This window comes from Oreochromis niloticus, linkage group LG10, assembly GCF_001858045.2.
Source record: "Oreochromis niloticus isolate F11D_XX linkage group LG10, O_niloticus_UMD_NMBU, whole genome shotgun sequence".
In the NCBI taxonomy this organism is placed as follows: domain Eukaryota; kingdom Metazoa; phylum Chordata; class Actinopteri; order Cichliformes; family Cichlidae; genus Oreochromis; species Oreochromis niloticus.
This window is the reverse complement of record NC_031975.2, coordinates 16,157,389-16,179,912: the sequence shown is the minus strand read 5'-3', so window position 1 is coordinate 16,179,912 and position 22,524 is coordinate 16,157,389. Positions and strand designations below refer to the sequence as shown.

Below are 22,524 nucleotides of genomic sequence, written 5' to 3'. Positions count from 1 at the left end.
TCTCCTTATCTGTTGGGACTGAGTGCGAGTTTTATTTTAGTGTCCGATTTCAGTCCTCTGAAGAGGTGGCTGCTGCCTGTGCGCGGTGTCACAGCTGAATACCCTCAAGCTTATTTTAAAAACAAGAGTGAATGTTACCTCAGCTTGAGGTGGAAATGATTACATTTATAGCTGCTGGTTCTTTGTTTGTTTGGTTTTTTTTTCCCTCTTGTTTAGCAAGTACCATTAGTATAAGATTGCACATAGTACTGTACCCGGTACAGTAGGCACTTCTAGAGCAGTCAGACTTACTGCACTTATTGTTTCAAGAGTGCTTTACTTGTAAGTCTCTCGCACTTGTTGGTGTTAGCCTGCTTATGTTAAGCTACCATTTTGCATGTATTGCATCAAGCAGCATTTCCATTAAATGTTGTAAAGCAATCTGAGTTTTGAAAAGTCTGCAGTGATGGAGAGCACAGACTGTAACCAAACAACAACTGCAAATGTGTTGGATTGACAGTAGCAGTAGCCTTCCATAGAGGAAGATTCTACCAGCTACAGGATCTTAATATATGAAGCTCCTGTAGATGTTATATACAGGTGACCCAGTACTTTTGTCCATATAGTGTATATTTATGGATTAATAGTACGTAAATAGTGATAGTAAGAAATTTTGTCGGACCACTTGTCAATATTTTGTTTGTTTGTACAGCCTATTAGGTTTTGGATCGTGCATAGTATTTTAGTACCCAACCCTAGCACCCATTTAGCACCGGACTCCAGCTCAAACCAGTTTGAAAATGGGCAGTGAACTTAATGGGAGACACTTATTGGAGTGTTTAACTGTTAAAGGGTTTCAGAGGTTGGTAGAGACCAGAAACGAAGGTAAACCAGTCACGGCGGATTGCTGCTCTTCCTTGAGCCTGGTTCTCTCAGAGGTTTCTTCCTGTTAAAAAGGATTTTTTTTTCCTTCCCACTGTTGCCAAGTGCTTGCTCAAAGGGTGCTCTGTGATTGTTGGGCTTTATCTCTGTGATACAATTTAAAGCATCTTGAGAAGACCGCTGCTGTGATTTGGTGCTAGATAAATAAAATTGAATTGAAAATTAAATTAAAGGGGGAAGGAGCATTCAGCAGATGGACGCATGCACACTTCACTGAGCTGATGCTCATTCATAAGAGCTGAATTTTGTCACCATATCAACTTTGAAAGCTATAAGTGTTTTAACCACTTGACAAGAAAACACAGCTGTACTGCATGAATGTTTTCATATATATCTTGTCACCTCTTTTTCTTTTTTTTATCCCAGAACATCGCATGGGTGAAATCCTACAATATTTGCTTTGAGCTTGAAGACAGCAATGAGATTTTCACCCAGCTCTACAGAACTCTCTTCCAGGTCATCAAGTGAGTCCCTATTTATAAGTCACAACCAACCACCTTGTTTTTCATGGTGTACTGCATGTGTGTCTGTGCCCAGATTTGTATTTTTATTCCTTCCTTTATTTTTTTGCCTTGCTGCAGTCCTGACAGCGCTAAGCTGCTGTGATTCAAACACCTGAAAATTGTCTTTGCTGCTGCATCGTAAAAATGCACAGTAGCGGTACAGTTGTTTCTAAGTGATTGCCCTCTCGCCTCTCTTCTTTTTTCTTCTAACCCCCCCACCACCTCTCAATTTTACTGTGCTGAAAACAACCTCCAGGGCTAAATTCTGCAGTACAGAATCTGGCTCTTTGCCACTGGAAAGAAATTGTGGTTGTCTGTGTCAAGGTTGTGCCAACACAGTGCTTTTTTTTACTGCATTGAAAGAATCTAAAGAAGCCTGCTTTCCATTTAAAATATTCTCAGTGATCCAGCAGGTGTTGGTGAGATGGTGTCAATATGTGTGGAAGTGGTTTCCAGAGAGTGCGACATAATGAAACTGGTAATGCTTGGTACTGTTAAGGAAGACAATCAGATTTAAATTTAGCTAATAAGCTTTGCTGCCCTACTGTAGTGCAGATCATTATAAGCAGGTTTACCCACCCTTTGTGTGAGCTGTGCATCTTTAAAGACACAAAGTGTTTTGTTTGTGAGGAAGGTTACTTTTTGAAATGAGAGGTCCTGCCAGAAAAACAACAAGTCACATCAGTTATACAAAGAGTCCTTCCTTAATCTTTGACCTTTTGTGCATTGTTTCCCTAGCAACGGGCACAACCAGAAAGTGCACATGCATATGGTGGATCTGATGAGCTCCATCATCTGTGAGGGAGACACCGTATCGCAGGAGCTGCTGGACACCGTGTTGGTCAATCTAGTGCCAGCGCACAAGGTACGTCGGGTGAAGTGCAAACGCGCATCCGTTTAACTGTCTCAGTAACGCGCTCGTAGTACTGCCACAAAAGATGATCCAAGTAGAACCGGCTCGGTAAAGGAAAGCCTTAAATGAATTGAAATGTTCACTAGACTGAGGCCAATATGATTTTCCATACTCTCTAATTCAGTGAGACCCCTGCAGGTGGGAAGAGGTAAAGCAGCTTAAGCACTGGTCCACAAGAATGTGTGGACATCTGCTCCCGAACTATCCAAATGGCATTCAGACAAGAGATGATGGACTACACCCTCATTTTTCACAGTCACATCTCTGAATATTGCTGTGATTTGCTGTTTTATTCACCAATTTGTTTTTGTTGTTGTTGTTATCCAGAATTTGAATAAACAAGCCTATGACCTGGCCAAAGCTTTGCTGAAGAGGACTGCCCAGGCTATTGAACCCTACATCACCAATGTAAGATAAAATCTTTGACACTCTTATTTATAGAGCTGTTTTAATCCTTTACTTCATTTAACACAGGAGACATAGTCATATTTAAACCTGTTAACAGTCATAACACTCAAAAGTGATACTTTCAGAGGTGTAACTGTGGCTCTGAAGTTGGTGGCGTGTAGTGTGATATGAGGAATGTGATATTAACTCTACTTAAAGCACAGCCTGCCATGCTTGAAATGTTTCTGTGCTGTAGGAGTTTCATATTTGTGCTAATGAAGCTAAGAGATATGGTTAACATTACGCCAAACTTCTAATGCCTCCTAATCCACCTGGTTTACACGTCCTTGGTTAAAATACTGAATCCCTCCCACATTCAATAGCTGTTCTGTGATGGATCTCAGATACGTACGATGATTTGTGGTCTTGCACATGTGTACTTACCCCTCTCTCCACTAACGCAGTCCCAGTTTGAGTCGTGCGATCATGTAAGAGTTTCATCAGTAATCTTTACTCCTCCTGCTCTGTCGTCTGCATCAGTTTTTCAACCAGGTGCTGATGCTGGGAAAGACCTCAGTCAGCGATCTGTCTGAGCACGTTTTTGACCTCATCTTGGAGCTTTACAACATAGACAGCCACCTGCTGCTCTCAGTGCTGCCGCAGCTGGAGTTCAAGCTCAAGGTATTGGGAAAAAACACACACATTTATTATTTTTTTTTAATCTTTGTGTGTAATATTATGACATTTATCAGAATTGAATATTTTTAAAGCAGTTGCATTGTGATATTAGTAGTAGTTTAAGATTAAGCAGAAATGCTTCAATAAGTATTGATATTATAAGTACAGTCAAACTGCAAAAGCCTTAATTCTTGGAGCCATTACACACAGAACTGCACATTTTCACTTTCTCTGCAGGTTTGTTGATTCATATTAGAAAGATAAAGCAGTCAGCCAGTCAGCATAATGTTGCCTCTGCAGTGTCTCATAAAGGCATCCCGCTGATGGATAACGCTCATTAACTGTTCATAGGGAGTGAGGATCACTGCTGTCTCCTCAAAATAATAGCTGTGATAAAATCTCTCTGCTTTAGACTAGAACCTCTCGCTCTCGCTCTCTCTTTCTGATGCTCGCTCCCCCTTTGCCTTTCTCTCACTCGTGCTCTTTTCATCTTTTTATCTCTCACTCTTTCTTTCCTCTTTCCTCCCCCTATTGCGCTTTTGTCTTTCTTTCACACTCACCCCTTCCCTCTTCCTTCCTCGTCTGCCTTTGTCTTGCTGCTGATTCGCAAACAAGATTGATACCAAAGAAAGTACTGCCATTGTCTGTTATGAAAATGGTAATGTTTCCTGTGTAGTTAATGTAAATGACTTGGCACCTCGTTCCAATCGACGCAGCCAATTTTGGTGCATCATTTCTCTCCCCGTCTCTTTCTCTTTCCCCACTCGTCTCTGCAGAGTAATGATAATGATGAGAGGCTGCAGGTGGTGAAGCTGCTGGCTAAGATGTTTGGAGCCAAGGACTCGGAGTTGGCTGCGCAGAACAAACCACTCTGGCAGTGTTACCTGGGCAGGTGGGATTCAGTGTTGTGGATCTGACAAATGTCTCTATAATCGCGATGGATCATTTTGATTGATAACTTTGCCCTTTAGGTGCTTTCAAAGAGACAAAAAAATCATCTTTTGTTTTTTAGCTTGTCTGGTTCACTTTTGGATTAGCACTATATTTTAAACCATATTAAAACTAAATATAGTTTCTTTTTTTGTGGTTACACTGGATTCTTCACTTTCTGATCATTACTACATGAATTCCACACAAATCCTGTGTGATAAAACACAGCGATCTGTGGGCCATAGGCTGGAGAGATGATCAAAACAAAGACAGATGGAGAATCGAGTGTGAACACTCATTTAAATAAATGAGAAAAATAGAACTGTGCTTGTCGTTAATGTACACGTGTCATGGTGTTGCATTGAACAGTCGTACAGTTGTATTATAAAATCAAGTCTTGCAGAGAACAAAGGGAAGAGTTGAGAGTACTTCCTGCAGCTGATCAAGCAGTTTTCAGGTGTGGAATTGTGGGTGGACTGACCCTTTAGTGGCTCATAGATAATACTATGTATTAAAGTAGAGTAGGTGAGAGCACAGAGTAGAACAGAAACAAACAGATGCCAACGTTAGCAGTAGACTGCTTACATGCAGCATATCTACAGTTTCCTGCTCTTACCATGAGAAATAAAATTGAATCTACTGGGTTCTCTTATATCAGGATGTGTGTGACACTGAGCACGTCACACACCAGAAGTGTGAGTTTTTTCACCTTAATATATCTCTTAAACCCATTGGGAGAGTCTGGTGAAGCCTGTCTTTAGACAGTTAAACAGATTACATGCTGCTGTTAATCCACAAAGAGAGTCTGGGCTGTAATTTGTATCTCATTAGTTTTACAGTGTTCGACCCTGTCAATACAATGCAGCTTAGCTAGCTTATCTGACTTAGTTAGACATATTCGGCCCCAATATACCTGAATTTTACTGTGTGTCCAAAATATGTGGGAGGGTTTGGTGGGAGTCATGTGACTGAGAGTGTAATATAACGTGAGCTTGTTGATGTATGTTGTGTTACCCACATGAGACGCCGTCTTCTTAGATCTGTGTTCATGTACGAGCCACCTTTTAAAGTCGCCGACATTAACGTCAGTTTCTTTTCTCAAAAAAGGTTTAATGACATCCACGTGCCTATCAGATTGGAGTGTGTCAAATTCGCCAGTCACTGTCTCATGAACCACCCAGACCTGGCCAAAGACCTCACAGGTAAAAACACACAGACACGTTCATGCTTTTGTGTGCTGAGAACTGCATCTGCGTGAAGGCCGCTCGAGTGTGTGCTCGACATGAAATGAGAAGCGGCTGCCTGGTGCTTTCTTTGCGTTCGAGGTAGCCAGTCCTCTCACGTCCCACTCATTTGTTCCTGTTTCCTTTCCCAGAATACTTGAGGGTCAGATCACATGACCCAGAGGAGGCTATTCGCCATGATGTCATTGTCTCTATAGTAACGGCTGCCAAGAAGGATTTATCTCTAGTCAACGATGCACTGCTCAATTATGTAAAGGAGAGGACTTTGGACAAGAGAGTAAGTCATGGTTTTTTTTAATCCTGGTCGATAATGATGATGTTGTTATTATTAGTATTATTTTATTATTGATGATGACGGTGTATCAGATTGTTTCAGATATAGTTACACTGTTGTTGTTGTTTGTTCTGGGTTTATTGATCTAATGGTGATATTTATAATTTGATTATTGATGTTTTTTTTGGTACATGTTTGGCTTAAATGGCAGTAAACAATCACATCAGCCACTGCACCTGCCCGTTGAAAATTTTATTTTCTAACTAGTTGTTGCATTGAAACGTTTTCTTTTTAATCTGCCGTCAGTGGCGCGTGCGTAAGGAGGCCATGATGGGCCTTGCATCGATCTACAGGAAGTACTCGCTGCAGGGAGAAGGCGGGAGGGAGGCCTCAAAACAGATTTCCTGGATCAAAGACAAGCTGCTGCACATCTACTACCAGAACAGCATTGATGACAGGTTTGTGTGCATGTTTTTCTGTCGGCTACAGTAAATTCATGACAAGTTCAAAACATATTCATTTTGTACCTGGGAGTTTTTAACTTTTTGTGTGATTGCAGTGGAAAAAGTGTTTGTAGTGGTGCATTTCAGAGTCTTAATTTACTGTGATGAACAATTCCTGCTCTGTGGATAACTAACTGAATGTAGAAAATGACCTCTAACAAGTTTATTCCCAGAAGAAACATTAAAATCAGCCTTTAATATCCACCTTTCTCTGCACTGTATTTATCAGTGCGGTGTCATAGCTGTATGGAGGAAGAGAGACTGGTTCTGTCACCCTGCTGAGGCTCATAATGTAAAGCAGTCCCAAATATTTTTGTAAGCGAGTTGTGTGCGTGGGACTTTTTATTATTCTTTGAGCAGCATCACTTTGATGGTGTGTGATTGTTTCTCCATCTCTCCACCTACACTTACTCAACATGGACAGCATCATTCTGCAAAATGTCACCAGCTGAATTAGAAGTAGATTAGCTGATACGAGGCAAACTGAGATTGGTTTTTTAAAGCCTAAATTGAGTAAAAGAAAAGAGAGAGGAAGAGAACGAGGCGTCGGGCTCAAATCTCAGTGGACTTTCTGTGGGTGTAGGTGTCCTCTGCTGCAGTGGAGCCACTCAGCTGCCGACAGGAAAAGTGCGCAATGTTGTCGGAGTGTATGAATGTGTGTTGTGTGAACGTCACACAGGGTAGCCTTACTTGTGTTGGTTCAGCAGTTTCCCCTTGAAAAACTGAAACTTCAGCGCATAAAGGCTGAAAAGGGTTTTTTGTTGTTGTGACGAGTGTTGACATTTGAGCTTATGTTTGAATTAATTAATTTACATATCAGTGCGGTGTGTGTGATGGTGGTGCAGCACCATAATAAGGGCTGAGAGACAGTGAAGAGGTGTGACAGATGACTGTGATCTTAAGTGGGAGTAGGTGGAAGACACCCTGGAGAGGTGGAGGTATGATGTGGAGTAAAGAGGAATGAAAGTCAATAGAAGGAAGTCAGAATACTCGTGTGTGTGTGTGTGTGCGTGTGCGTGCGTGCGTGTGAATGAGAGGGAGGCAGGAAGATGCAAGGAGTAGAGACAGTGAAGGTAGAGGAGTTTAAATATGTGCGGTCAGCCATCCAAAGCAGCAGGTGGTGCACGAGAGAGGTGAAGAAGATAGTCCAGGCAGGGTGGAGTGGGTGGAGATTCAGAGGTGATTTGTTACAGAAGGACAGCAGCAAGAGTGAAAGAGAATATTTATGGGATCAGTCGGTGCGCTGATGGCAGTTTGAGTCTGAGCTCTGAATGCAGGCCCTTCGAGAGCCGAGGTGCCCTGACGTTAAAGGCGCAGTCCCGTCTAGACTTGAATTTAGACCCAGGAGCTGCCAGCACGGTTTTGTCGAGGGTTTCTGGCTGCCCACAGGCTAATGGGCTAATTTAAATAAGTAATGAAGTAATGTCTGCAGTAAAGAAAAGCTCCCAGGAGCCATTAGTAAGAGTACTAAATCGAATCAGCAACCAGTGTAGAGATGCTCAAGAGTGATGTCATATCTCTCTTCTGGTTTTAGTTAAAGGTTCAGCTGCTGCTTTCTATGCCAGCTATGATCTAATAACTATTACTAACCACTCGCACCCAAACATTTTTATTATTTTATCATTAATTATTTAATTTTCTCCTTAAAATCTGCCCTCGGTGCATACAGGTTGCTGGTGGAGCGGGTTTTTGCCCAGTACATGGTTCCTCACAACCTGGAAACCACTGAAAGAATGAAGTGTCTGTACTACCTGTATGCCACCCTGGACACAAATGCTGTTAAGTAAGTCTGTTTTTAATTGTTATGCAACAACGTGTATTAAAGGAGGCCTGACAAACGCATCATTGTGTTTTTTTGTTTGTTTGTTTTTTTTACCACCACTCCCTCGCTTTTTTTTACCTGCAGAGCTTTGAATGAGATGTGGAAGTGCCAGAATCTGTTGAGACACCATGTCAAAGACCTGCTGGACCTGATCAAAAAACCCAAGGTAACTAACGCACACCACACACTTTAATAACTGCACTATACTTGTCTCTAAAAGGTTTTTTGTAACTGTATGTTTGTTTGTTTTCAGTCTGAAGCGTCCAACAAGGCTGTGTTTGCCAAAGTCATGGTGATCACAAGTAAGGCATCTCTCTGAATTCAGCACGTCCTTTCAAACAGGAAAAATGAACAAAAGCGATCTCAGGGTGACCTTCTCACCCTTATTTCACATCGATTTCACTGTGACATGCTGAAATTTCTGTGTGAACAGGGAACCTGCCAGACCCTGGCAAGGCTCAGGACTTTGTGAAGAAGCTGGCTCAGGTCCTGGATGATGATGAGCGAATCAGAGATCAGTTAGAAACCTTGGTCAGCCCCGCGTGCTCTTGCAAGCAAGCTGAAGTCTGTGTGGTGAGTGTTGAGTTTCTTAGAGATAACGATGTGGTTTCCTTTAAGCGAAATGCTTTCATCCCTCCACTAGCTTTGTGTTATTTGACCCGATTCTTCATATAGGTACTGTAGTCGTAAATGTACTTATTTGTTCATAGAGTTCACATCTTCCAATTTTTGTGCATAAGACGACACTTTTATACACATATGTCAGTATTTTGAGTCCAAAGTATCCTTTTCTGTATTATATATAATCTGTAATAACCTTTAACTAAGCAGTTACTTGACTTTAGTACATTTCAAAGGTGTGTTTAAAATGTTTTATAGTTTTAGTTTTCATGAAGCATGATGGCAGCTTGGTTTCATGACAGTTTCAGTGACCGATCGTTGTCACGGTGGGGAAATGTATTGAAACAATCCACCCCCGCTCCGCTGTAAGGAGGATTTTATTAGGGCTGCCCGCCATAATTTTTCTCTCTCTGTCACTCGCTGAACACAGAAGACAGACTGAGACGTGTGACTGTAGCTGTCTTGAGCAGTAATTCTCCCGGCTTTCTGAAGATCCTTCAAAGTTTTTCTTTGGACATCGGCTGCTTTTTCACTCATTTTTAATCTATTTATGGTACCTAATCATATACAGAGGATTTCTTTTTGTTTGTAAAACATTGACCTTTGAATCATTCAAGCACAAAAAAGGCACCTGTGCGCTAGCGTTGTCTGCACAAACAACTTAGCAAAGATACAATTTTACATTGTGTCCTCAGACACTTTGTTAGTAGCAGCCTGATGCATAAACAAACGTTTTCCTGTTTCGTTAGTTGAATCTGTGAACATTGCCAAGGATAACAGTCTGTTTTTGCAACATGACGGTGATTCGAAAAGAGCTACTGGGCAAAAACTTGTCATATCTCAGCATGAGGTGCAGTGTGTCCTTTAAAATTTGAGGAAACTAGACAAGTCGAGGACAAAAAAAAGTGTCAGACCTAAAGATCCATCTTAAGAATTAGGGGAGGAAAATATATCAAAGCCCTGACAGAGGACCTCAGAAATGCCTAGAGACCTTCAGTTGATCCATCTGCTACTCACTGAAGCCTCATCAGAAATGGTGTCAGTGGAAGAGTGGCTGTGAAGAAGCCATTCTTAAAGAAAGGAAACAGAAAAGGCTCAGGTATGCCAAGTTATACAGGACCTGGACTGAAAATGAATAGCACAAATGCAGAAAAGTACCATCAGATTTTGATCCAACATCCAGTACCTTCTGGAGAGCATCTGATTGGCAGCAGCTTCAGGATGACAATGATCACAAATACACTGCCTGTGCAGTAAAAGCATACCTGGATAGAAAAGCACACAGTGAAACACTATCTGTCAAGGATTGGCTTTCCAAGAGCCCGGACCTCAATATCATTGAAGCAGTGTGCTTTCATGTGGACAGAGAACAGAACGAAAGGCAGCCATGTCCTTCAAGACGTCTGGAGAAGTACCCCTGAAGATTACTTAAAGAAATTACAGGAAAAATCAGCTAAGAGAGTTCAGTCTGTAATGATGAATAAAGGTGGTCATACCAAATATTGACTTTCAAGCCTGTTAGAACTGCACAGACTCTGTTTTTGCTTTATATGCACTGTGCTTATTTCCCATTTTCCTAGGAAAATGGAAAGAAATGAGGGGAGGCATGAGACACTTGCACAATACTGTATTTCACTAGAAAGTATTTTTGGTATTTTCTTTCTTGTTGCTTAATCCTGCAGCAGATTTGCTAAGTTGGCAACAATTAAGTGAATTAAATGATGATGCTCACTGCTGTGAGTATATGAGATGTTAGGCGTTCATGCTGCTGTTTGTATTTCCACATTTTAAAAAAAATGAGGAAAAAGCAGCATTAGATTTTAGTCCAGCTGTGAAATATCACTCCAGGTGGCTTTGGTTTGGCAATACTGAAAAGACCCAGAGAATATTACAGTTGTGAGTTTTAGACATTTTTATTTTGTAGACTTACGGTCATAAAATCCTGAGCTGGTGCTGTAAGTGTTGCCACAAAGTGCCTGCTCATAGGGGGCCGTCTGATTGGTGGAGTTTTCTCTCTGTTAGGGTCTTCGCATTGTTGTGATTTGGTGCTACATAAATAAATTGACGTCTTTCATTGTCATCCTTTCAGAGAGACATCACTAAAAAACTTGGAAGCCCCAAACAACCCAGCAATCCATTCCTGGAAATGGTGAAGTTCCTATTGGAGAGGATTGCTCCTGTGCACATCGACACAGAGTCCATCAGGTACTGTGTGTCAGGATGCAAATTTTAGCTCATCCAATAAATAAAAAGGATGCAAATAACAGCCATATCTGAGTCCAGCGTGCAGAAAATTAATCTCTACCATCATCTATCAGTGCTCTGATAAAACAGGTAAACAAATCCATAGATGGAACAGCTGATGATGAAGAGGAAGGTGTTCCTACTGAAGAGGCCATCAGAGCAGGGCTGGAACTGCTGAAGGTAAAAATCAGTAATAAACACAAACGCCTGTGGTGTTTATCTGCAGATTCACACGATGGATACTCTGTTGTAAGCCTTCTCATTATCGTGTGTGAGTGCACCATTTAACAAAAATAGAATACCTGCAGGAATGATTGCAGAGCCTATAATTTACAGTCACTCAGTAACTTCTGCTGCTGTCGTGTCAATTGCTACCTGCAGTCTAGTAATCAGTGATAAATAAATTGTTGTTGGTTGAAATTGTGGCGTGACGAGAAAAAAAAGAAGCACTCGGTGATGGATGATATCTCTCCTGCCTTTTTATAGTGACACAAACACAACAGATAATTAATGATGACTGAAACACATTGCACATCTTTTCCACCCTTTACGGTTTGCTTAAAATATCACTCATCCTTCTTTCTTTTCTTTCTTCTTGTTTTAAATGTCAGTAAGGTGGAAAAGGCGTTGATTGTACTCGGTGCAGCTGTTTGACTCATCTTTCATCACTCGCAGGTGCTGTCATTCACACATCCAGTGTCATTCCACTCTGCAGAGACGTTTGAGTCTCTGCTGGGCTGTTTGAAAATGGATGACGAGAAGGTGGCAGAGGCAGCGCTGCAGATCTTCAAGAATACAGGCAGCAAGATGGAGGAGAGTTTTCCTCACATCAAATCGTGAGTTTCATGAACCAAATTTGGCTGATTTGTTTGCCTTGCAGTGCTGTGTAATGTGCAGTGACACTCCTGGAATGCAGGGATGCATTATTTATACACTGACTAAGGATACGCTGCTCTGTGCATGACCTGTGACACAACTTTCTGCTGTATTTTTGTTGTTAATGGTGTTCTCCCGTCTGCTCCCCCAAGTGTTCTACTGCCGGTACTACAGGCCAAAGCCAAGAGAGGCCCTCCCCGCCAGGCTAAATATGCCATCCACTGCATCAATGCCATGTTCAGCAACAGAGACACACACTTTGCCCAAATCTTTGAGGTCAGTCAGCCAGTCAGTCACGTTGGTGCCAGGTTTTTATCTATGTGGTCAATGAGAGAGGGCTAAAAAGGGCTATTAGATTAATAAATCAGGAGGGGTATAGGGCTCACACAAATGCACTCTTAATTAAGACGCAAGCCATGAAATTCCAGGATCTGGTGAAGTTTAAAACAGTGCAAATAATATATAAGGCAAGGAAAGGGATGCTGCCAATCGAAATAAGTAAATGGTTCTTAGAGAGAGAAGGGAGGTATAATGTTAGAGGGAAGTGGAATTTAAAAATACAAAGAGTAAGAACAACTTTGAAAAGGATGTCTATTTCAATAGCGGGAGTTAAATTCTGGAATGAGTTAAAAGAAGAAATAAAGGTCAGTAGTGATATAAACCAGTTTAAAATAAAACTGGAAAAAAGAAATTTTAATAAGTATAAGAATGAAGAAAATGCAATTAACTCAAGACAGGAGTCAAAGTGATGTTTACTTTCTTTTGCAAATTAGTAAATCTAAACATAGTTTATATAGTTGAATATGAGAAAATATTTTTTTTGACGTTTTGTTCTAAGTTGAAACCATTGTATAAGTTTTTGTTGTTCAAATTTAGATGATGAGGAAATGATTAAGATGTAAACCTAATGGGGTAGGGCTAAATAAGTATATACTTCTGCCTACTCCTTTTCAAACAACTGCATGGAATGATATTATGAAATGTTGGTCAATGTATATGTTTGAAATAATAATGAACTGAACTTTACATCAAATTGATCCTGAGATTTAAACCACGATTTATTTTTTTTATGTGCTCCTAAAACTGTGTCAGTGACATGTTGTGTGTTTCTTCAGCCTCTTCATAAAAGTCTGGACACTGCTAACCTGGAGCAGCTCATCACTCCTTTGACCACCCTGGGTCACCTGGCCCAGCTGGCCCCAGAACAGTTTGCCGCACCTCTCAAATCTCTAGTCGCCAACTTCATTGTGAAGGATCTGCTCATGAACGACAGGGTATACGCTCGCATGAGTATACACACCCACGCATCCACATATACCTCTTGCTGTTCTGCAGTGTTTAAGCATGCCTCTTCTCTTTAGCCTTTTCAGCTTCAGATTGGTGCATCTCCTTCACTATTATTATTTGTAACTTTTTTTTAATTACTTTTCATTTTGATGTAATTAGTCTTATTTTACTCATTTAATTATTATTAGTGGGTTTTTTCTTCTGATTACACTTTGGCTTAAATGTGCTGTATAAATATTCCCAGCTGTGTTGACCTAAAGTCTCCGTTTATGTGAATTATTACAATTGTTTGTGTTATTTGTAGATCCCAGGAAAGAAAACAACCAAACTTTGGGTTCCCGATGATGAAGTGTCCCCAGAGACCATGGCCAAGGTCAGCAGTGAACGTTTGTTTGTCTCTTCAAAAGCTCCATCTGGCTGCTGTTTTTGTTTTTTAAGTAGTTTAATCTGAAGATTACTCTGTGCCAGAATTCTCCTAATTATTTTGTCACACTCTTGATGTATTAATGCAAAACACTTAATCTTTGGCTCTTTCATCTTCCTCATTCAGATCCAGGGCATCAAGCTGATGGTGAGGTGGTTACTAGGCGTGAAGAACAACCAGAGCAAATCGGGCAACTCCACCCTGAGGATGCTGACTGCTATCTTACACAGCGATGGAGACCTAACAGAACAGGGCAAGATGGGGTAAATAAAATAAATAAACGGTGCTTCTCAGACAAACCTAAGGTCCTGTGTGTGTCAGCCCCTTGAGCAGCTCAAAGAAAGCTTTGTCCTCAGATTAAGATCGTGTAATTTTCAGTGAAGCGCTCACTTTTAATGGGTGCTCTGGACCTTTGGGGGCTTTGATGGTAAGAACGTTTGTAGATAAATAAAGAAATCTGTTTCCTCTTGTTTCTTTCTAGCAAACCAGACATGTCGAGGCTGCGGCTGGCGGCGGCGTGCGCCCTGCTGAAGCTGGCACAGGAGCCCTGCTATCACGAAATCATCACATTGGAGCAATATCAGCTGTGCGCGCTCGTCATTAACGTAAGAACTGCCATATTTAATTTGCCGGCTCTGCATTTTCAGTTTAAGTCCTTTTCTGTTCAGCTCATCTTTACTCCACCTCTGCCTCTTCTCCCTGACATTTTGTCCCATTTCATCCTCCTCATCATCGCGTGTCCTGTTCTCCGTGTCCTCTTCTTTGTGCTATAGGATGAGTGCTACCAGGTGCGACAGTGTTTTGCCCAGAAGCTTCACCGGGGCCTGTGCCGTCTGCGGCTACCGCTAGAATACATGGCAGTGTTTGCTCTGTGCGCCAAGGACCCCGTTAAGGAGAGGCGGGCTCACGCTCGCCAGTGCCTGGTGAAAAACGTCAACATACGCCGCGAGTACCTCAAACAGCACGCTGCCCTCAGCGGTAAAGAAACCAAACGATATCCGATGATTTCGGATGACATTTGAGGGTGGTGGTGTTATCGGTGTTATATTCACTGTGTGTGTACCCGCAGACAAGCTGTTCTCTCTGCTGCCGGAGTATGTGGTGCCCTACACCATCCACCTTCTGGCACACGACCCAGACTATGTCAAAGTACAAGACATCGAGCAGCTAAAGGAAATTAAAGAGTAAGCGGTGTATCATAAAGTCATTGAAAAAAATTAAATGATCTCTTAAATCGGTTTTTAATATTCCAACCTGGTTTAGTCTGTTTTTATGATGGTTATTCATGACTTGTACCTTTTAATGTCAAACTTGCCGTCCTGGTTAGGGCTCTGTGGTTTGTCCTTGAGATTATCATGGCCAAGAATGAGAACAACAGCCACGCCTTCATTAGAAAAATGGTGGAAAACATCAAGCAGACGAAAGACGCCCAGGCCGCCACCGATCCCAAAACTAATGAGGTGCTCATTTAACGTGCTGCTAATATGGACAGTAGATATCCAGCCAGTGTTTCAGCTGCCGGCGTCAGTGCTGCCCTGACGTGTGTTTGTTGTTTCTTCCTTGTGCAGAAACTCTACACAGTGTGTGACGTTGCCATGCACATTATCATGTCGAAGAGCACCACCTACAGCCTGGAGTCTCCAAAGGACCCCGTGCTGCCATCACGCTTCTTTACCAAACCAGACAAGGTCGGTGTCCGCACTCTAAAGAGTTTAGACATCCAAAACATTTTTCACTTTGTTAAAATGAGTAAACGACAGCATTGCTAGTGTTAGCAGATACTTCCGAAGAGTTATGAGAAAGTAGCAGCCTTAAGTTTTGTATAAACATGTCCTTGTTTGAAGAGAAATTATCAAAAAGGGGAAAAAACAAAAAAAGTAGGTATGTTTTGTCTAATGAGATCGTCTGCTATGAGCCTTCAGCTTGTGTTTCTGCTTTCTTTTAATTGCTGCTGTTCTCTCTGCCTCTCTCTTTCAGAACTTCAGCAACACAAAAAATTATCTCCCAGCAGAGATGAAGGCATTCTTCACACCAGGAAAGGTAAGCTCGAGCTTTTTAAATGATAATGTGGGCTCACTAGTTTTGTTGATTGGATCACACATCCAGCTCACTGCTCCACTCTGACCACCTCTCCTTCCTCTTTAAGCCCAAGTCGGCTAACGTTTTGGGGGCGGTAAACAAGCCCTTGTCATCAGCGGGCAAACAGCTCCAGAGTAAAGCTTCTCGTATGGAGACCACCAGTAACGACTCCTCGTCCAACCCGGGCTCTCCACAGCGCAGCAAAAGCAGGTAGGAGATATAAAAGCAAGACTCCCACACTCAGAAAACTTAATATCAGTAATATTTTAGTCTGATGAAAGACTCATTTGCATGTAGGATGTAAGTGTTTCCATATTTAACCGTTCTGCCGTAGGCTTTTTCCTGTTAAAAGTGAGTTTTTCCTTCCCACTGTTGCCAAGCACTTGCTCATAGGGGGGTCATATAACTGTTGGTGTTTCATTCTAATATTGTAGTGTCTATGGATCATTTTGAAATGTTGAAAATTCAGGAGACTGTCACTTGTTGCACCCTTTGTTGCTTGTAACTAAAATGGTAACAAGTAATGATTGATGTTATTTTTCAGGCATGACAGCACAGAGATGGATCACAGTGAAAACGAGGACATCAGCCTAAAGAGAGCAGACAGTGTCGACAAGGTATTCAAATCTCCTTTAGGCGGTGCGAGACTGATTGTTTAGAAGATAAACGTCGATGTGGCGATCACATCTTCATTTCTGATGAGATCTTAACAGGATGTATTGTTTAAAATATGTGTTGGAAAAGTCTATAGGAGTAGTTATTGTTACAACCTTGATTGAAATTGAAACGACTGTAATCTAAATGCAAAGATTATAAGTTATTCTTTATAGTGTGAGGTGTTTTTTTTGTTTGTTTTGTTTTGTTTTTAAGTAAAACAAAAGCAAATAAGCAAAAGCGTGATAAAAGATTATACTGAAGCTGATGGAAAGTAGTGAAGGGAGCGTTGCCGTGATTCGGCAGAGTGCTGCCTGTCGTAAATCCCTGTGTCTCTGCTTTATGATTCGACTGTGCAAACACCAGCTGGATTGAAGTCGAGACTAGATTAACGTGTACAAATTGTGTAAACCATCATTATTGACTTGCACGCATGATTTCATCTGACTCAGAAATTCTTCCTTTCAAAACAAACAACAGAAAAAAGTAATGGTATCTTTTTATGCAAAAATCAGCATTTCGCATGAGTTTCTCACTGAGTTTGAGTTTTAGAAGGGTTAACTTCAGGAATTGAGACGACTTGCGTAATTTTTCAGCCTTCGGTAAGGTCACAGAAGGGCTCTGTGTGTTATTGCTTACAGATCTATTCACCAATCACGTGTGAGAAACCACTCCAAAGATCTCTAATCTCTCTACTTTGTACACCATTTTTCTTTTTCCTTTCCTTTGTGCTGCTGTAAAAACTGAATTTCAGTTTGTCTTTTACTGTGAAACAAAGAAATGGTGAACAACGTGTTTGTGTGCAGGATATCGAAAAGCCCCGGGGTCGTAAACGGGGCGTAACCTCCGGCGATGACCAGGAGAGCAAGCCGAAGCGTGGACGTAAGAAGGCAACCGCCAACACCACCGCGGCGGCTGACTCTGAGGACCCGTGGGACGAAGACAACCGGCCGGAGGACGAACAGAACAGTCCGCCCAAGAAAGGCCGCAGGGGCCGGCCTCCAAAGTCTGCTACGCCCAGTCAGGACACGCCTGCCAAAGGGAGGAGGGGGCGAAAGAAGGCAGCTCCTCCACCCGAGGAGGATGAGGAGGAAGAGGAGGAGGACGAGGAGAGGGGTGAGGAGGAAGTAGAGGATGAAGACGAGGACGACGACAGGAGCAGTGAAAACATGGAGGTGAAGACCAGGGGAGGAAGGCAAGCTAGGGCGCCACGACGATCACAGGGGTACGAAAACAGCCGGCGCACGCAGAAACGCGAGATGTGCTTCACAGTTCTGTCAGCAAGCTTCGTTTTTGATGGAAGTCGTTTTGTTTTTGTCTTCATTCGACAGATCTGACTCGGCAGAGTCCACGCCGCAGAAAAGGAGAGGACGTCCGCCTAAATCGGCTCAGCCGGCGGCCAAGAAGCCAACGTAAGATTCGCTTTTGCAAAACTGCACATCAGCGACTGCGACTGCTCCTCCAAGGGCACAAAATGTAATATTTGCACACTAAGCTGTTCCTGTTCTGTCCGCGGATACAGGCGCGGTGGCCGATGGAAGGCAGCTGCCACTAAGGATGAGTCTGAGGAAGAAGATGAAGAGGAGGAGGAGGAAGAAGAGGAGGAAGAGGAGGACGAGCCAACACCGAGGGTACTAGGTCAAGTGTTGTCACATCCATTTTAGTGTCTTTTAAAACAATTCAAAGTATTTTAAAGGAGTTTATATGCTTGGTTATTTGTTCAGTTTTCATCCTTTTTCATTTCAGGGTCGCAAGAAGGCAGCTGGGCGAAGAAGATGAGCTAAAAAAAACTTTAAAACAAAAACAGAGGACAAAAGAAGACGGCACGTCTCCTCTATAGTCACGGAGGAATGACGCAAGAACGAAACAAAATAAATGGACATTGAACTTTTTAAAACTTTTCATAAGCCGACGCTCCTACTGTTACACCGACTTTACACACTTGCATATTCCACGTGCACACTACATCAATACATCCGCATCGTCAGCTGTGGGTTGTTGCTTTGTGCTGCATTGTGATGACGTTAAGCCACATTAAGTAGAAATGATTTTAACGAGGAAAAACAAAGGAAAAAAAAATAGATCGCTCTTGTAAATAGTCTCTTATGTCTGTTTCATGTTCTGTTGTTGTGTTTGACGCTGACTGGGAGGATGCTGTAAAGCCTTTACCCGCTCATATTATTAAAAGTGCTCCCAAAAAGCAGTGTTGCTTATCAAACCTCCCTCCGTGTCCCACTTTGAAAAACTGAAAGAGATTAACCATTACCTTTTTTTTTTTTTTTTTTTTTTTTTTTTTTTTTTAAATGTAACGTTAATTGTGTGAATTTACTTTTAAAAAAAGAAATAAAACATGCTCTTTTGTTTACAGCTCTGTATATTAAAAACTTTTTTTTAAAACCATATATTGAAAAAGAAAATGTCAGAACGATGTCCGACTGTAGAGTTGCTTCTGGAAACGATTGTAGTGTGCGTCTCATTTTTAGGTTTGTACTTGCTGATAGAAGGAAGTCATGAGCAGCTGTGTTGTAGTTTTTTGTTTTTTGGGGGGGTTTTTTGTCACTGCTGATTAACTTGGCTTCACATCCACCCAGTCAGACCCTCCATTGTATCAATATAATTCTCTATAAAAACCTGACATGTTCATTTTCTCTTTCTTTTACTTTGACGTGGTTTGTGCTTTATCGGTATGATTAGCTCTGATGCCAGATGGGATCGTGAATAGAGATATTATAGCTATTAAGGATGTTTGAAAAGGTCGAGCCAGGGATTGTATAATATCCAGTTGTAAACAGTTATGTAAACACATTTAATGTCAGTAACAAACAACTGCACTGTTTAACCATAACTTTAAAACTGCTGGATACTAAGGTGTGTCTCTGCTCAGACACCTGACATCAAATCCATCAGATTATGCATGACACCACAAGACCGCCCCAAAGGTACCGGGTCGGAGCTTTTATGGCAAAGTGAGGGGGGCCTCCTCATTGTTAGGCAGGTGGTTGTAGAAGGGTTTTAAAATCCTAAAATTTAGGAAGTACTGACAATTTTACCAGCTGTTCCCTGTGCTCATGGACGTCATGTTCTAAATGCCAGTTGTGCATACAGTGAGGGAAATGATATATTTGTCAGTTTCCTCAAAGAAATGAACAGTCTCTAGTTGTTCGAGCAGCAGCATATCAACCATAAATCCAGAAAAAACACAAAAATTCTAAATGGAGTGAAATAACTATTTGATCCTCTGCAACCGAGCCCGAATTCTGGCTCCCACAGATGTCTGTGTCCCAATCAGTCCACTACAGATATTCCTGATCTCAGCATATGTGTGTAAATCACACCTGTTCACAGCATCAACATCTTCCAACCTCTCCCCCATCATGGGGAAGGACAAATAGCTGTCAAAGGACTTCAGGGACAAGACTGGGATAGACTAGAAGACCATCATCATGAAGCTTGGTGACTGTTGGTGTTATTCTTTTGGAAATGAAAGATGTATGAAATGGCTATCAGCCGCCCTCAGTCTGGGGATCCAATGCAAGGCCTTGCCTCATGGGGTGAGGATGGTTATAGAAAATGTGGTGGGTCAGCCCAAACTACAAACTTAATGATCTGAAGGCAGTTGAGACCACAACCACCAAGAACACCACTGGTAACGTGTTAAGCTGTAATGGATTGAAATGTTGCAAAGTCCCCCTGTCTAAGAGGGCGTATGTACAGGTCCAACTCAAGTTTGTCAGTCTAAACAATTTAGAGAAGGAGAAAGTGCTGTGGGGGAGAAATGTGGAGTATGACCCGAAGATCGCCATCTCCTCCGTCAAGCTCTTTGGGACTGTTTTTTTGCTAAAGGTACAGAACGACTCATCCATGGGGGCATGTAGTGTAAAATCTTGGACGAGAACCTCCTACCTCAGCCAGAACACTAAATATGGGTCACGGATGAGTCTCAAAAGGGAACATTCGATTATCACAGTATAGTATAACAAGTAGTTAAATGTCAGGGATTTTAATCAGTCCAGTCAGAGAGCAGAAATCTACTTCATCTGTTTCGATACAAAGTGACAGCAGGTGAAAACCCTCAAAAGAAAATGGTTTTTACAGGTGGTTCCACAGATCACTGCTGTATCCTTCCTGACTGATTTTTCTCCAGTCTTGCTTTTTTGTTAGTGTCCTTGTTATGAGTACCTGCTGCATATTGAGGGTGCACAGGTAGTCCAGATCCTTCAGGATCATACATCCATATGTTCTGCCTCCCAGCACAGTGTGGAGAAGATGCTACGAGATGAGCGCTTACACAAGGAGAACTGCACAGAGCCGGAGAAAGGCGTAAACTCTATATCATGACCTCCAGCAGGTTACTCGTGCATATATCTGAGCACACTGTCACAAACACGCTCAGTTAGAGGGCCTCACATTTTTTTATCTGGACCTGTCCTCAAAGCTCAGCTGGCATTTGCTCGAAGACACCAGAACTGGACCCATCCCCTTCACAGAGGACAGCAGGTTCACACTGAGCACATGAAACGTTTCACCCCATGAAACATTATCCAGGATGTCTGCACTGGGGAGGAGGAGGGATTTCCTGGGAGGGTCACACAGACTGCTGTGACTGTTCATAGGCGCTGGGATGATATCCTAAGACCCGGCGTCATTTGATGCTGGTGAAAGAGACTGTCCAGCCCATGTTGTCAGAGTTTACTCAATTCCTGGATGATGTAGACACTGAAGCCACTGACTGACACACGTTTCCCAGACTTGAATCCAATTAAGAACCTCTGGGATGTTATGAATCAGTGACTGACATCACCAAATAGAGCTCACTGGTACTCTGATCCAGGTCTGGGGGGGAGGGTCCCCCGGGACACCATCTGCTGTCTCATCAGAATCCTTATTGGGTTTGCAATGCAGCCACATACACAACTGAGCCACAGTATAATGCAAGCTGGATGAGCCTGTAATTTCAGCTAGTAATTCTGATTTTTGTAGATTATGAATCCAGCCCTCAAAGGGCTGATGATTTTGTTTAGATCTGATGTTTGTATAAAATCTTCTCTTCATTTCTTTGAGCAAAGTAATCTAATGCATCTTACAGTAAACACCCTGTGAGGTGATGCTTTAAAAAAAAAACTGTGTAGTTTATGTATTAACGCCTTGCACACTCAGACATGTGCAGGTGGTGTCTGCTAGGATTTGTAACACGGCTAGTTTCAGGATCCATGGACTGACGTCAGCAGATTTCAGGTTTTTAAGGTGATGCAAACAGATAAGTCAGTGTCCTTCTTAACTAAATTTTAACCCATCATGAAGATTGCACTTTTAACTGCTGTCGGAGTGGACATCAAGCAGCATCAGATGTGGATTGTCTGTGTATTTAAATGATTTATTTGCAGAGAGTCAAAGCACACTCACACTGTCCAGTCCAGTGTTTGTGCACTCTCAGGCTGCTATGCGTCCAGTGTTGCTCTTTTTCCCGTGTTGTTTATGAGGCAAGCTGTGCTCCTCGTTGCTTATGCACATGTACTTGAGTTTTGAACTTTTGCAGCGTAGTCCAGCTCAGTGGAAAAACACCCACACACCACAATCTGCCTTCGGGTTATGGTCCGTGCCAGGCCTTAATCACATACTGTTCGACTGCCGGCTGAGTCTGTTTCCCTGCATTAGATAAACCACCTGCCTTTCAAGGCAAATTCAATAAATGACAAGAGCATGCACTTCTGTCCCCCGCTGAGCTGAGCAGCACCGACGAGCAGCGTTTACACTGTCATCTCCAACGTCCCTGACCAAATGCACAGAGCTGAATGAGGAAAACAGTTTGTTAAAGGTGTGCACACATTTCTTACCTCCCATTAGATTAACCAGTAATGAGGATAATGGTTGCTTTATTCCATAAAGACCTCACTGGCCCAGTCTTAGATCGAGTATGCACCAGCCTCCACATGACCTTAGCTGGATGAACAATTGAGGGTTGGAAGGAAGCAAAGAAGGAAAAAGCTGAAACTGAAAATCCTTCTCACAGTATGGATCCGGCTTCATTTGATGTCACTAATCTGGATTTCAGCATGTGAACGCTGAGCTTAACAAGTGACACTAAATCTGTCACTTGTTAAAATTTTGATTAACTGGTCCAGACGGTCGTTTGAACACTCGCGTGTCAGGAGAGTCAACATGAG

At 42.2% G+C, this 22,524-nt stretch overlaps 1 protein-coding gene across 1 annotated transcript in view; it reads left to right on the top strand.

The window, feature by feature from the left end:
• pds5b (PDS5 cohesin associated factor B) overlaps nt 1-19,003 on the top strand; it is a 30,612-nt gene extending 11,609 nt beyond the window's left edge. Inside the window, exons 5-35 of the mRNA XM_013266133.3 lie at nt 1,288-1,385; nt 2,163-2,289; nt 2,665-2,745; nt 3,265-3,405; nt 4,179-4,294; nt 5,440-5,534; nt 5,708-5,853; nt 6,157-6,308; nt 8,023-8,136; nt 8,260-8,341; nt 8,429-8,477; nt 8,609-8,748; nt 10,886-11,001; nt 11,115-11,220; nt 11,716-11,876; nt 12,069-12,192; nt 13,032-13,190; nt 13,508-13,576; nt 13,754-13,890; nt 14,109-14,232; nt 14,401-14,605; nt 14,697-14,811; nt 14,955-15,087; nt 15,196-15,315; nt 15,605-15,667; nt 15,774-15,916; nt 16,251-16,323; nt 17,167-17,585; nt 17,692-17,772; nt 17,883-17,991; nt 18,107-19,003. Coding sequence (XP_013121587.2) covers nt 1,288-1,385; nt 2,163-2,289; nt 2,665-2,745; nt 3,265-3,405; nt 4,179-4,294; nt 5,440-5,534; nt 5,708-5,853; nt 6,157-6,308; nt 8,023-8,136; nt 8,260-8,341; nt 8,429-8,477; nt 8,609-8,748; nt 10,886-11,001; nt 11,115-11,220; nt 11,716-11,876; nt 12,069-12,192; nt 13,032-13,190; nt 13,508-13,576; nt 13,754-13,890; nt 14,109-14,232; nt 14,401-14,605; nt 14,697-14,811; nt 14,955-15,087; nt 15,196-15,315; nt 15,605-15,667; nt 15,774-15,916; nt 16,251-16,323; nt 17,167-17,585; nt 17,692-17,772; nt 17,883-17,991; nt 18,107-18,139 — 3,831 coding nt within the window. The 3' untranslated portion in view covers nt 18,140-19,003. The remainder of the gene's footprint in view (nt 1-1,287; nt 1,386-2,162; nt 2,290-2,664; nt 2,746-3,264; nt 3,406-4,178; nt 4,295-5,439; nt 5,535-5,707; nt 5,854-6,156; nt 6,309-8,022; nt 8,137-8,259; nt 8,342-8,428; nt 8,478-8,608; nt 8,749-10,885; nt 11,002-11,114; nt 11,221-11,715; nt 11,877-12,068; nt 12,193-13,031; nt 13,191-13,507; nt 13,577-13,753; nt 13,891-14,108; nt 14,233-14,400; nt 14,606-14,696; nt 14,812-14,954; nt 15,088-15,195; nt 15,316-15,604; nt 15,668-15,773; nt 15,917-16,250; nt 16,324-17,166; nt 17,586-17,691; nt 17,773-17,882; nt 17,992-18,106) is intronic.
• The last annotated feature ends 3,521 nt before the right edge of the window (nt 19,004-22,524 follow it).